The sequence below is a fragment of the Bos mutus genome, chromosome 14, assembly GCF_027580195.1.
Source record: "Bos mutus isolate GX-2022 chromosome 14, NWIPB_WYAK_1.1, whole genome shotgun sequence".
NCBI classification, from domain to species: Eukaryota; Metazoa; Chordata; class Mammalia; order Artiodactyla; family Bovidae; genus Bos; species Bos mutus.
The window spans coordinates 65462517-65475474 of NC_091630.1; the positions used below are offsets into that span (position 1 = coordinate 65462517).

The 12958-nt window shown below is 38.3% G+C and overlaps 1 protein-coding gene across 6 annotated transcripts in view; it reads left to right on the top strand.

Moving 5' to 3' along the window:
- The window catches only part of TBC1D31 (TBC1 domain family member 31), a 66722-nt gene that overhangs the window by 30412 nt on the left and 23352 nt on the right, over nt 1-12958 (top strand). For all 6 annotated transcript variants that reach the window (XM_070382428.1, XM_005891974.2, XM_070382429.1 and 3 more), the window contains 4 exons: nt 4082-4258; nt 9135-9214; nt 9293-9439; nt 9778-9911. In XM_070382428.1, coding sequence (XP_070238529.1) covers nt 4082-4258; nt 9135-9214; nt 9293-9439; nt 9778-9911 — 538 coding nt within the window. The remainder of the gene's footprint in view (nt 1-4081; nt 4259-9134; nt 9215-9292; nt 9440-9777; nt 9912-12958) is intronic.

Below are 12958 nucleotides of genomic sequence, written 5' to 3' on the forward strand. Positions count from 1 at the left end.
AGAAAGAAATTATTTGTTTTTAATTGGAAGATAATTCCTCTTCAGTGTTGTGTTGGTTTCTGCCGTATATCAACGTGAATCAGCCGTAGATACACCTGTGTCCCCTCCCTCTTGACTGGCCCTCCCACCTCCCGCCCCGTGCCACCCCTCTAGGACGCCACAGAGCTCAGGGTTGAGCTCCCGGTGTTGGTGTCATAAAGTAAATTCGCACTGGCTGTTTTACATGTGGTAGTGCACATGTTTCAATGCTGTTGTCTCAATTTGTCCCACCCTCTCCTTTCCCCGTTGTGTCCACAAGCCTGTTCTCTATGTCTGAGTCTCTGTTGCCCTACAAATGAGTTCATCAGTAAGAAGTTCTTATTACAGAGAAAAAGGAAGAGATACAGATAAGCAAATAATTCAATAAGTCTAACCATTCTCAGATGATTTTGAAATGTATGCCTACCAAGTATTTTTTTCTATGTGTGTAAATGTAGACAGTCAACCTTCATATTCACAGGTTCTATCTGTGAATCTGTCTGCTGGTGAAATTCAGTTTTCAGTAACTCAGTGTTGTGTCAACTCTGTAGAACATAACTACCGCGGATAATGAGAATTGTGTGTATGTGTCGTGTGCATATGTGAATACATTTTCTTTAAACATATGGAATTATACTCTACTATTCTTGCAGACTTAAACAATTTTAATATTATTTGCTCTTAATGAGAATTGTTAGCCTGCTGCTGCTGCTAAGTCGCTTCAGTTGTGTCCGACTCTGTGCGACCCCCTAGAAGGCAGCCCACCAGGCTCCGCCGTCCCTGAGGTTCTCCAGGCAAGAACACTGGAGTGGGTTGCCATTTCCTTCTCCAGTACATGAAAGTGAAAAGTGAAAGTGAAGTCGCTCAGTCGTGTTCGACCCTCGGCGACCCCATGGACTGCAGCCTTCCAGGCTCCTCCATCCATGGGATTTTCCAGGCAAGAGTACTGGAGTGGGGTGCCATTGCCTTCTCCGATACAAGAGCTAGATAAATGTTATTAACAGAAAGAGAGTTCTGAGAAAAACCAAGATAAGCATGTCATTGGCTTCCTCTCTGTTATTTGTTAAGCAAATTGAGATCAAATTGATGAAACGCTAGCTTATAACAGAAGTAGGATTTTTTTTGACATATTAACCACCACCACTGGTGTCTCTATGGCTATTCCAGGCTTACAAAATGCCCAGGTTTATACAAAACTTATTAACCATGTCCCATTCCTTCAAGTCCTATTTTCTTGCCATTGAAGAATTTCTGGTATTCTGCTGATAATAAGTAAGCTAATTCCTATTTCTGTGCTGAAGTTTCAACACTCCTGAGGTGTGGCAATTCAGGTCATATCTCAGGCTCCAACTTTTGGGAGATTCTTTTATGCAAGATCTATGAAAACTGTGGCACTAGAATTAGTATTTTAATAATGATTTAGAAGAATAGACTGAGGTTGGAAGATAGTTCAAGGATATTAAAGATGGATAGTATTCAGAAGTCAGACTACTATTAATTATATTTCATAGACAAAGAATTGAATCAGAGTAAGTAGTTGCTGTACTTTTTCTTTAGTCAGAGCTATTGCTACTATATTTTGCATTATTCTTATATTCTTTCAGATGTGAATAATAATGTATCCCAGAAAACCACTATTTAAAAAACCCCTTACTGATACAGTTAAAACTTTAAATAGTTTTCATAATAATTGTAAAACAAAAGTACAGTAGCAGTGCCGTATATATCATTGCATTACCTACTCTTAGACACGTCATAATGTTACATATCATACATACTGCAGTTGACAGTAGGGGCTCCTGTGCTGCTGCTGCTGCTGCTAAGTCGCTTCAGTCGTGTCCGACTCCTAGCGACCCCATGGACTGCAGCCCACCAGGCCCCTCCATCCATGGGGTTTTCCAGGCAAGAGTACTGGAGTGGGTTGCCATTGCCTTCTCTGAGGGTCTCCTGTAATAGGTGCAAATTTCAAAAACAAGGGCTTCCCAGGTGGCTCAATGGTAGAGAATCCACCTCCCAATGCAGGAGACATGGGTTTGATTTCTGGTTCGTGAAGATCTCCTGGAGAAAGAAATGGCAACCCACTCCATTATTATTGTCAGAAAAATCCCATGAACATAGGAGCCTGGTGGGCTACAGCCCATGGGCTCATAAAAAGAGTCAAACACAAGTTAGCAACTAAGTGAACAACTGCTATTCCTCCAAAAGCAGAAGTCCTGAACCTTTGAAGGCAACATGAGAAAAAGTTTTATTTGAAACCTCATAGTCTATTTATAGTCTTATTTAGAAAGAGTCAGAATGTTTGCCTTGTTCTACTTATTTCTTTTGCGGGTGAGGGAGGAGGAGGTCAAAAAAGTTTGGTTTCTGCGTCAAAGAGCTTTCCCAGAATGGTGATTTATTTCCATTGTATGTCATCATGGAAGCACAGTGTTCTGGCTTTCATGACAGCTTGATTCAAGGTAATGGATATAATTGAAAATATGTTTATTCATTTGGACTTTTGGGGTTTTCCTTGAGTTCTCATATAAGAGGCATTACCACTTTGACTTCAAGAAAAAATTATTTAAAAAACACAAATCCGTCTGTCTTTGATCTGGGTCTGGGCTAATTACTAAGGAAACACTCGGCCATAATGGTCTCAAACATTTAAACACCCTGTGAAAGTCAGCGTACTTGAATCATGTTTGGAACTCAGAAAGCCAGAGGTACTTTACCTGCTCATTTCCTTTGAACAAGGATGATCGTTTTATTTCAAAGAAAGTGTTATTCATAAAGGAACTGTCTTAGTCAAGTAAGTTGAAGTTGTTGGAGGCTTATCTTCCTATTTGACAAGCCCCATCAAAATGAGGGTTTGGCGTCTAGGCCGTGCTGTCTGCGCACAGCCTCTGAAGCTGTCGATGCAGTTGAGGGACTGAGCCATCTCCATGTAAGTTAGAAAATGTAACCGAGGACAGAGGCAGGGGTGTTGGCTGTCAGGGGAAAGTCATGTGACAGTTTCCCTCAAAAGAAATTCCACTGGAGCCCAAAGAATACTAGGGTGCTTCTGCCAGCCTTTTAGAGGGCCATGGGCTGCAGGTTACTACTGTACTACGAACTTTTATTGTGCAGGCATAAAAGATGGATTGATGCTGTATGACTTAAGGCCAGCTTTCCAGGAATCATTCAATTCTATTTATCTTTGTTAATCAAGATCTTTATTGTGTTCCTCAAAGGAATTTGGCGGAAATTTGCTTTAACTCATTACTCAGCAAGGAAACATTCTTGGACACTTTATTTATACTTTTTGTATCAAGGCACAGTATTAAGTTGACCAAAATAAAATTTTTACCAGTGTTTTATAGTTTTCTATATATAGGTCTTTAGTTTCTTTAGGTAGATATATTCCTAAGTATTTTATTCTTTCTGTTGCAATGGTGAATGGAATTGTTTCCTTAATTTCTCTATTTTCTCATTATTAGTGTATAGGAATGCAAGGGATTTCTGTGTGTTGATTTTATATCCTGCAACTTTACTATAATCATTGATTAGTTCTAGTAATTTTCTGGTGGAGTCTTTAGGGTTTTCTATGTAGAGGATCATGTCATCTGCAAACAGTGAGAGTTTTACTTCTTTTCCAATCTGGATTCCTTTTATTTCTTTTTCTGCTCTGATTGCTGTGGCCAAAACTTCCAAAACTATGTTGAATAGTAGTGGTGAAAGTGGGCACCCTTGTCTTGTTCCTGACTTTAGAGGAAATGCTTTCAATTTTTCACCATTGAGGATCTATAAATTGCTTTGGGTAGTATACTCATTTTCACTATATTGATTCTTCCAATCCATGAACATGGTATATTTCCCCATCTATTAGTGTCCTCTTTGATTTCTTTCACCAGTGTTTTATAGTTTTCTATATATAGGTCTTTAGTTTCTTTTGGTAGATATATTCCTAAGTATTTTATTCTTTCTGTTGCAATGGTGAATGGAATTGTTTCCTTAATTTCTCTTTCTAAAAATAAAATTTTTAAATACTGTGTTTGCAGGTCTATTTTCTAAAGATAGCCACTGGATTTTTTTTCCTCCCTTTTAGCCACCTCCTCCTTTAGTGAAAGTGATTGAGGATTTGCCTAAGAAGAAAGGGAATTCTGGTGATCTTAAGGTGAAAGTGACATCAGGAAGAGTACAGCGGCCAGCGAGGTCAAGGGAAAGCAAAATACAGACCAGAATATTGAAACAAGACCTGACTGGTGGTTTTGAAAAGAAAGAGGTAAGACTGTATTAAACTTTTCATTTGTCACGACTCTGCTGTAAACAGGTCTCATGATTCCTAGTCCATTATCGTTCTTCCTTCTCTCAAGAATTAAAAGGAAAATTTTAGAAAAGCAGCAAGTTGTAACTGAAATTATAACATGCTTTTTAAAACTTAATATAAAATTTAAAAGCCTTTTTAATATAAAATTAATGCATACTGTTTTTTTAAGTCAAACAGTATAGAATTTCACTGTCCAATATGGTAGCCACTAGTCACAAGTGGCTGGACTGATGTGAAATGTGGTGTATGTGTGAAGTACACATCAGACACTGAAATTTTATTATGAGCACAAGTAAAATATTTTAAAAATTGAAGTGTAGCTCATTTACAGTTTTATATTAGTACAAAATAGTGATTCAGTATTTTTATAGCTTATACTCCATTTAAAGCTATTGTAAAATATTAGCTATATTCTCTGTGCTGTATATCTTGTTATATATCTATACTATTATGTATGTAACAAGCTTATTATATATAGTAGTTTGTACTTAATTTCCTACCCCTAAAAAGGAAAAGCATCATATTAATTAATAATACTATGCTGATTGTATTTTCAAATGATAATATTTTTATTACATTGGGTTAAATGATTAATTTTTACCTGCTGCTTGTGACTTTTTTAACATGGTTCCTAGAAAAATTAAAACTACATTTGTCTCTTGGATTAACAGTTACCTGTCACTGAAGGCTGTAAAGGGACAAAACCCAAAAGTACACTTTTCTTTCTCCCTGTGCCCTAGCCCACTCTTCATTGCACTCCCCAGAGGTGATCATCGTTAATAATTGTTCATCTCTCAGAAATTTTCTGTGTATAAATATATACATATATATCTGTGTCTGTTACCTTTAATTTTTTTTAATAAATGGAGTCACACTATATTACTGTTTTATAACTTGCTCTTATCATTTAACAGATTGACTGTTAGTGCAGGTAGTGCTACAGCAGTTAAAAATATTTGCATAGTATTGCATTGATGGAGATACATTAATTTATCTCACTAGAACTCTGCTCACTGGCGTTTAGGTTGTAATATTAGTCTTCTGTTAATACATTCTGTGATGCAGTGGCTATTCTTTGAACATTTGCACAAACATGTCTGTAGAAGAATTTTTAAGTAAGAGCGTGTGCATAAAAATTTTCATAGTAGCCAAATTGTTCTTCAGAATTTGTGTGTGTGTGATTTATTCAAGAAAAACTTAGAAGCAACCAAAATGTCCGCCTTTAGGTAACTAATCAATATAAATTATGGTAGAGCTTTATAGTAGAAATCTAAGAATATTTAAGAGGAAAGGGAAATGATTGTAGTATGTTAAATATAAAAAGCAAGCTACAAGAACTATATATTTGGTTATCTGTGTGCTTAGTCACTCAGTCATGTCCAACTCTGCGACCCCATGGACTGTAACCTGCCAGGCTCCTCTGTCCATGGGGATTCTCGAGGCCAGAATACTGGAGTGGGTTGCCATGCCCTCCTCCAGGGGAATCTTCCCAATCCAGGGATTGAACCCAGTTCTCCCACATTGCAGGCCAATTCTTTACCATCTGAGCCACTTTTTAAAAGATAGGGGTACTTATGTATTATTTTTAAAACTCTATAGGAAAGACTGAGTTACTAATAGAATTACCTATTTCAGTCAGTTTTATTATCTTCTTTATAAGGTTTTTTTTTTTTTTTCTGGAATTGAAAGAAAATATCAACAATAGAGAAACTGCTAGCATTTTCAGGAACTTTTAAAACTTTTTATTAACAGTAAATCAGTCAGTCACATACATATAGATGGAGAGCTCAGTACATTTTTACAGACTGAATACACCTGCGCTGTCAGCACCCAGATTGAAAGGGACCTTTCCTAGCAGCCGCGAAGGCCCTGCACTTCTCCCCTCCAGGCACGCCGCCCTTTACCCCAAGGATAACTGTCTCCTGACTTTTAACGCCTTAGATTAGTTCTCCCCCTTTTGTGCTTATGGTCATTGGATCATTTAATTGGTACCCTTTTGTGTCTGGCTTCTTTTTATCTGAAAGATCCATGTGGTCATAAACCATTCTATACCTGTATAGAATTCCCTGGTATGAATAACCCATGCTTTATCCATTCTGCTGTTGGTAGGCATCTGAGTAGTTTTCTAGGTGTTTTTTTGCTATTAGAAACAGTGTTACTGTGAACATTCTAGTGCATCTTTGGTGAACATAAGGATGTGTCTCTTGTTGGGTATAAACCTAGGGATGGAATTCCTGGCTTATGGGCTCTGCATATGTTCAGCTTTAGTAAATACTGTCAGAGTTTCCCAGGTGGTTGATTTAAACAATCCATATTCTCACCATGAGGTATTTGAGGTTTCTAGTCACTTCATGTTCTTACCAACTGTTGGTGTTTTTCACGTTAATTTTGACAGCCTCTTTTCTGGTATAAGCAGTTTTAAAAAGTGAAGCTTGCATCAAAAGAGGAATGTGTAAAGTGTTGTCTACCAGGGAAATCCAGTAGAAACTCAGTGCTCAGGGTTTTTACTGGAAGCTGGTTATAGGCACCCCCTGTGTGGTACATTGCAAAACTCCACACGAGGACCCGCACAGAAAGCTTAAACCACGCTGTACGGGTTAGGCACAGTGAGCTGCTCCCACTGGCTCTGAGGAGGGTGGAAACTTCCTGAAAACCCAGGTATGTGGACACCAGACAAGGGCCAACCTGTAGGCCTTTTTAAGGGTAGCAGTCTCAGACCTGCCACATGAAATCTCTTCTGGACCTAGTCATATCCACATTAAGAGATAGAGTGTTATCAATAGCTTTGGAGTCCCCTGTGTGCTTGTCCCCAATCACATTTTTCTCCCTGTCCCACAGATGTAACCATTGTCCCCACTTCTGCATTAATTATATCCTTGGTTTTCTTTATAGTTTTATCACTTCTACAATGTAGCCCTAAACAAAATATTGCCTAGTTTAAGTAGCAGGCACAAAGCTAGCTGTGTAAAGAATGGGGAATATTGACCCTATGAGTTGAATGCGCTAGTGAGAAAAGGAGCTGAATGGTATACCTGAGACATAGTCTGGCTTGAGCTTTCCTGGAAGTTTACAGGAGCATTTCCTGGGAAAACGAGTGGGCCTGGTCATGACTGACTTCTGGGAAATAAAAGTGATGCACAATCAGGGCATCTGGCCACACTCGGTCTGGATTACAGGTGGAAGGCCCGCAGAAATGTGTCAGAGAACAGGTGGCTTCTAAAATCCCGTGTGTGTGCGCTAAGTCACTTCAGTCGTGTCCGCCTCTGGACTGTAGCCCGCCAGGCTTCTCTGTCCATGGGATTCTCCAGACAAGAATACTGAAGTGAGTTGCTATCTTCTCCTCCAGGGGATCTTCCTGACCCAGAGACCGAACCCAAGTTTCTTACGTCTCCTGCATTAACAGGCAGGTTCTTTACCACTAGCACCACCTTGGAAACCCTTAGCCAGCTCTAAATGATGGGTCAAAGTAGGTCCTTTCTATGGGTGAAATGCATGTGCTCAGCTAATCATGGCTTCAGGACACAGAAAGGAAGTAGGGACTTCATCCGCTCATGGTTGAGACGAGAGGATGAAACTCAGGCCAGTTCATCTGGGCATCTGTCCTTTGTTTAAAGAGGCTTCAATGGCAGCAGGTCTCTTGGTGATGACAGCAGTGAACATGTCTCTTTCATGGATCATGTTGCTCCAGTCTGGGCTACTTGCCCTCGACGTCTGGTCCGTGGCTCTCAAATGGGGACTCTTCATTCACTGTTATCTCAGGCTGTCCCTCATCTCCCTCTTACACTGGATTACCTGTTTCTTACGGTAAAAAATGCACTGAACTAAGTCAGAAAATCTGGCTTTGAGTCTTGAACCAACACTTAACAGATCTGTGACCTTGAGCAAGTTGGGGAGCTTCTACTGACCTTTCCATTTCCTCAAAGAAAGGAAGCCAGATGGTCTCTTGTGCTTTGTATGGTTAAGCTTAAACGAGATACTCTATACATATGGGTTTATGATTCTTAAATCTACAAAATATTTTCCCATTAAGATAAAAATTGAATTAAAAATAAAAGTGAAAAAAAAGAGAGCAAGAGAAGGAGGAAGATATTAGAATGGATTGTCCATGCTACAGGGATTAACAAATGGCAGCCCATGGACCCAAGCTAAGGGGTCCTTAGCTTGAGTGCTGGGACCCCTGGCTGCTCAAGCTAAGGATGAAGTGGAAGTTTCTCAGTCGTGTCCGACTCTCTGCAACCCCATGGACTACACAGTCTATGAAATTCTCTAGGCTAGAATACTGGAGTGGGTAGCTTTTCCCTTCTCCAGGAGATTCGAGCCCAGGTCTCCCGCATTACAGACAGATTCTTCACCAGCTGAGCCACAAGCGAAGCCCAAGAATACTGGAGTGGGTAGCCTATCCCTTCTCCAGCAGATCTTCTCAATCTAGGAATCGAACCGGAGTCTCCTGCATTGCAGGTGGATTCTTTACCAGCTGAGCTATCAGGGAAGTCCAGCCAAGAATGATTTTTACATTATTAAATGGTTGCATTTTAAATGATTATATAGGCATCTATATAAGTGTCTGTGTAATATCCTTGATCTTGCCTTTTGACCTGAAACCTAAAATATTTACTCTCTGATTGTTGACAGAAAAAGTTGGTCAGACCCTATAATAGGGTAAATAATAGGTCATAAACTTTATGTGCTGTGTATATACACACTCAGGAGAGAGAAAGATTTTGTGTGTATGGAGAGAGTCCCATGATACAAAATATTTTTTACTGTGTATTGTGTTCTGAAGTTAGAAAGCCACAATGGACTTATTGATACTATTTTTTTCTCTTTATAGAATGAGTTGTCAGATGGATTAAACAAAAAGCGTTTACAAATCTTATTAAAAGGCTATGGTGAATTTCCAACGAAATACAGGTAAAATTTAAATTCTTACATGTTAAATCAGTCTTATCCTTCCAGTTTTTCTTGGTTAAAACTATGTTTTAATTTCAGAATGTTCATTTGGCGCTCACTGCTACAGCTGCCTGAAAATCAAACAGCATTTAGTAACCTTATAGATAAAGGCATTCATGTGGCATTTCTCAACCTTCAGAAGAAATACCCCATCAAAAGCAGGAAGCTACTCAGAGTATTACAGAGGTATGTTCAGTATTTGCAGTGGTGTGTATCTCCCCCAGGGTACTTATTACTTACAAATGGGGAAAACAGTGATTTATAGTAGAGAAACTTAGCAGACACCTTCTTCAGCAAGTAATCAAATTTAAAATTACCAGTAATAAAAGCTTCCCTCTGTATCACTGCACAGCACTTTTGTGGTATTCTTGCCAAAGGTTTATATCCTCTGTCTCATTGTGGGAAAACAAGCAAATCCAAGTTTCACCAAATTTATCTTCTGTATCGTTTTTTATAATCTGAATATATTATTTAGTCAAATTTATCAAGCTTTTCTGGTCTTTATTTCCTTATTTTATTCACAGAACCCTCTCTGCATTAGCTCACTGGTCTGCCATTTTTAGTGACACACCATATCTTCCACTTCTGGCATTTCCATTTGTAAAACTGTTCCAGAACAACCAGCTCATCTGTTTTGAAGTTGTTGCTACGCTTATAAGTAAGTGAAAAATGAAACCAAGCATAGATACTTGTACCTTTTCCTGATATCTTTTCATCTTTGCAATGTTTAATAATTCTAGTGTGAGATAGACCTAGAGCATGGACAGTTTGGACATTAACACAATAATAAACCTTTTTACTTAAATAAAGTTTAGATGGTTGCATTTTAGATGATATTGTTACAGGCTAGATTTCGTTAGTAAGAAGGAAGCAGGTGCTTCACTAACTGAAAATCAGTTATTGTTCAGAAGAGTGCAGTAGGGTTGAGAAGCAGTCAGCACACGATGCCCCATGTGGCAGCTGGTGACCGTTACCCTGTTCTCCTCATCCTTTGGTTGGTACCTTCACTGAGAACTTTGTGTGTACCCGGTACCATTCTCAGTGTTGCCTTTATTAACTCACTCAACTCTTACAGGACTCCTGTGAGGTAGGTGTTGTTCATTATTATCTCCTTTTTGTAGATGAAGAGAGCGTGAGCTCCATGATTAGTTTAATGGTAGAATAAGAATTTGAACCCAGGCAGTCAGAACCTATAGCTGGCACTCCCATATGTTTACTGCTTCCCCATTACCTACTAATACACTAAAAAGTGAGTCATTTTTTTTATATAAATAAGATCAGGTCAACTGAATGGTTAATAAACTGGATCCAAGTTAATCCAAGCCTGGTTTAAAATAACCAATTTTATATGTATTTTTGTTGTACAAAGGAGATAAGCACTCAACTATAACAATAAAATTCTGAAAAGTAGAAATTAAAAGATCCCAGCATACATCTTGTGAGTATTTGAGTGTATTTCTCTTGACAGTTTTTCATTTATTATGTTGTATTTGCTTTAATAAATTTTTACCGATCATTGGAGAAAATATAGGAAAATTTACAAAAGAAAAGTTATGAATATTCCTCTTCCTTAGAGAGTCTTGATAATATATTTGTGAATTTCTTATAAGAGCATTTCCCCCAAATCATTAAATATCTTCTAAAATATAATTTTTTGCCTATATATAGTATTTCCTCTTATAGGTATACCATAAAATGTATCCCCCAACTGTTAGACTTTTAGGGGGGTTATTTTTACAATTATACTACTTCTATTTAATGCATTATATACACTTCTCTTATTTGTGTAAACATTCTAGACATTTTATCCTGTATTGTAATATTCCATAATGTACATGTTCTAGTTTAATCTTTTATTGTTGGACATTTAGGTTGTTTCTAATGTTTGTGTATTAAAAATAACAATTTTGTGACTAGCTTCAAGCTCATAAATTTATAATAATTTCTTTTGGGTGGAGCCCCAGGATGGTATTATAAAATATGAATATTCTAATTGATTCTGCAAAGAGGTTGTACTAGTTTGCCCTGAGAATAACACAGAGTTTTAAATGGAAAACAAACAGTAACAAAAGACAGACAATCCAGTTTGAAAATGGACAAGGACTTGAACAGACATTTCTCCATAGAAGATGTACAGTGGCTAGTGAGCCCATGAAAAGATGCTCAGGATCATTAGTCATTAGAAAAATGCAAATCAAAACCACGCAAGACACCACTTCACACCTCCTAGGATGGCTGTAGTCTTGAAAAAGAAAATAACAAGTGTTGGCATGGATATGGAAAAATTGTAACCCTTCATACTTTGCTGATAGAAATGTAAAATGATGCAGTCACTGGAAAACAGTTTGGCGGTTCCTCAGAAAGTTACATATACAATTTCTGTATAAGCCCGCAATAGTACTCCCAGGGATATCCCCCCAAGAACTGAAGACAGAGACTCAAATATATACTTGTATATGAATGTCTGGCAGCATTAGTCTTAAATAGCCAAAAGATAGGTACAACCCAAGTGTCTATTAATGGATGAATGGAAAAACCATATGTCTATATATGCGAGCTTCCCTGGTAGCTTAGCTGGTAAAGAATCCTCCTGCAATGCAGGAAACCTGAGTTTGATCCCTGGGTTGGGAAGATTCTCCTGGAGAAGGGAATGGCTACCCACTCCAGTATTCTGGCCTGGAGAATTCAATGGACTGAATAGTCCATGCGGTCTCAAAGACAGCGGGATATTATTAAAAAACAGTGACATTCTGACACATGCTATACAACATGGATGACCTTGAAAGCATGCTTAGTGAAATAAGCTAGACACAGGATAGATATGTGGAATTTCTCAAAAAGGCACAGAAAGTAGATTAGAAGTTACCAGGGGCTGGCGGGGGAGTGGAGATGAGAAGTCAGTACTGAGTAGGTACAGAATTGCTCTTAGGAAAGGATTTTGGAAATAGTGATGGTTGCACAATATTGTGAATAAAATTAACATCACTGAACAGTGCGCTTAAAATAGTTAAAATGGCAAATTATATTTTACCATAAGAAAGATCATATCTAATTTAGGTAGGCATGCACAACTATGTGTTTTTTTTACTTCCAGTAAAATCTTGTTACGTAGCTAACACATGACTATATACTAAGGAAATTGATTTTTCTCTTCTAAACATGAAATCTAAATCTAGGAGATCCACGACAGCATGAGTAGCTAGGGATTTTCATCAAGGGTCTCAAACTAGTTTTATTCAGTAAACTGAGCTTCAACTAAATGTTAGCCCTGTTTGGGGATAAGCCATAGCTTTGGCTTTCAGGTTACGGTCTAGTTGGGGCCAAGAACTTGTGAAGGATATAGTTACTTCTGTGTATAATTTGGAGTATGTTGATAAAGATCAGTTTTGATCACTCTTTAGGGTTCCTCTTATAACCAGGAGGAAAAGCTTCAGGTTTAGTGAAGGACCTCCATGCAGTGATCATGTCTCTTTTCTGCTCTCGGTCAGTGCTGTCTCTAGGTCTGCTTCTGTGTGGTGGCACCCGGCAGAAGAGAAGAGACAGTCACTATATAAAACAGGATGCCCTCTTGCTTAATTGAAAACAGCTGTCCTATTGATGAAGCTTAGATATAAGAGGGCTTTGGGTATGTGCGTGGTGTTTTAAAATTCCCGGAACAAGCACTGTCTGGGACACTGTAGGTGTTTACCTAAGGAGCTGTTGCTG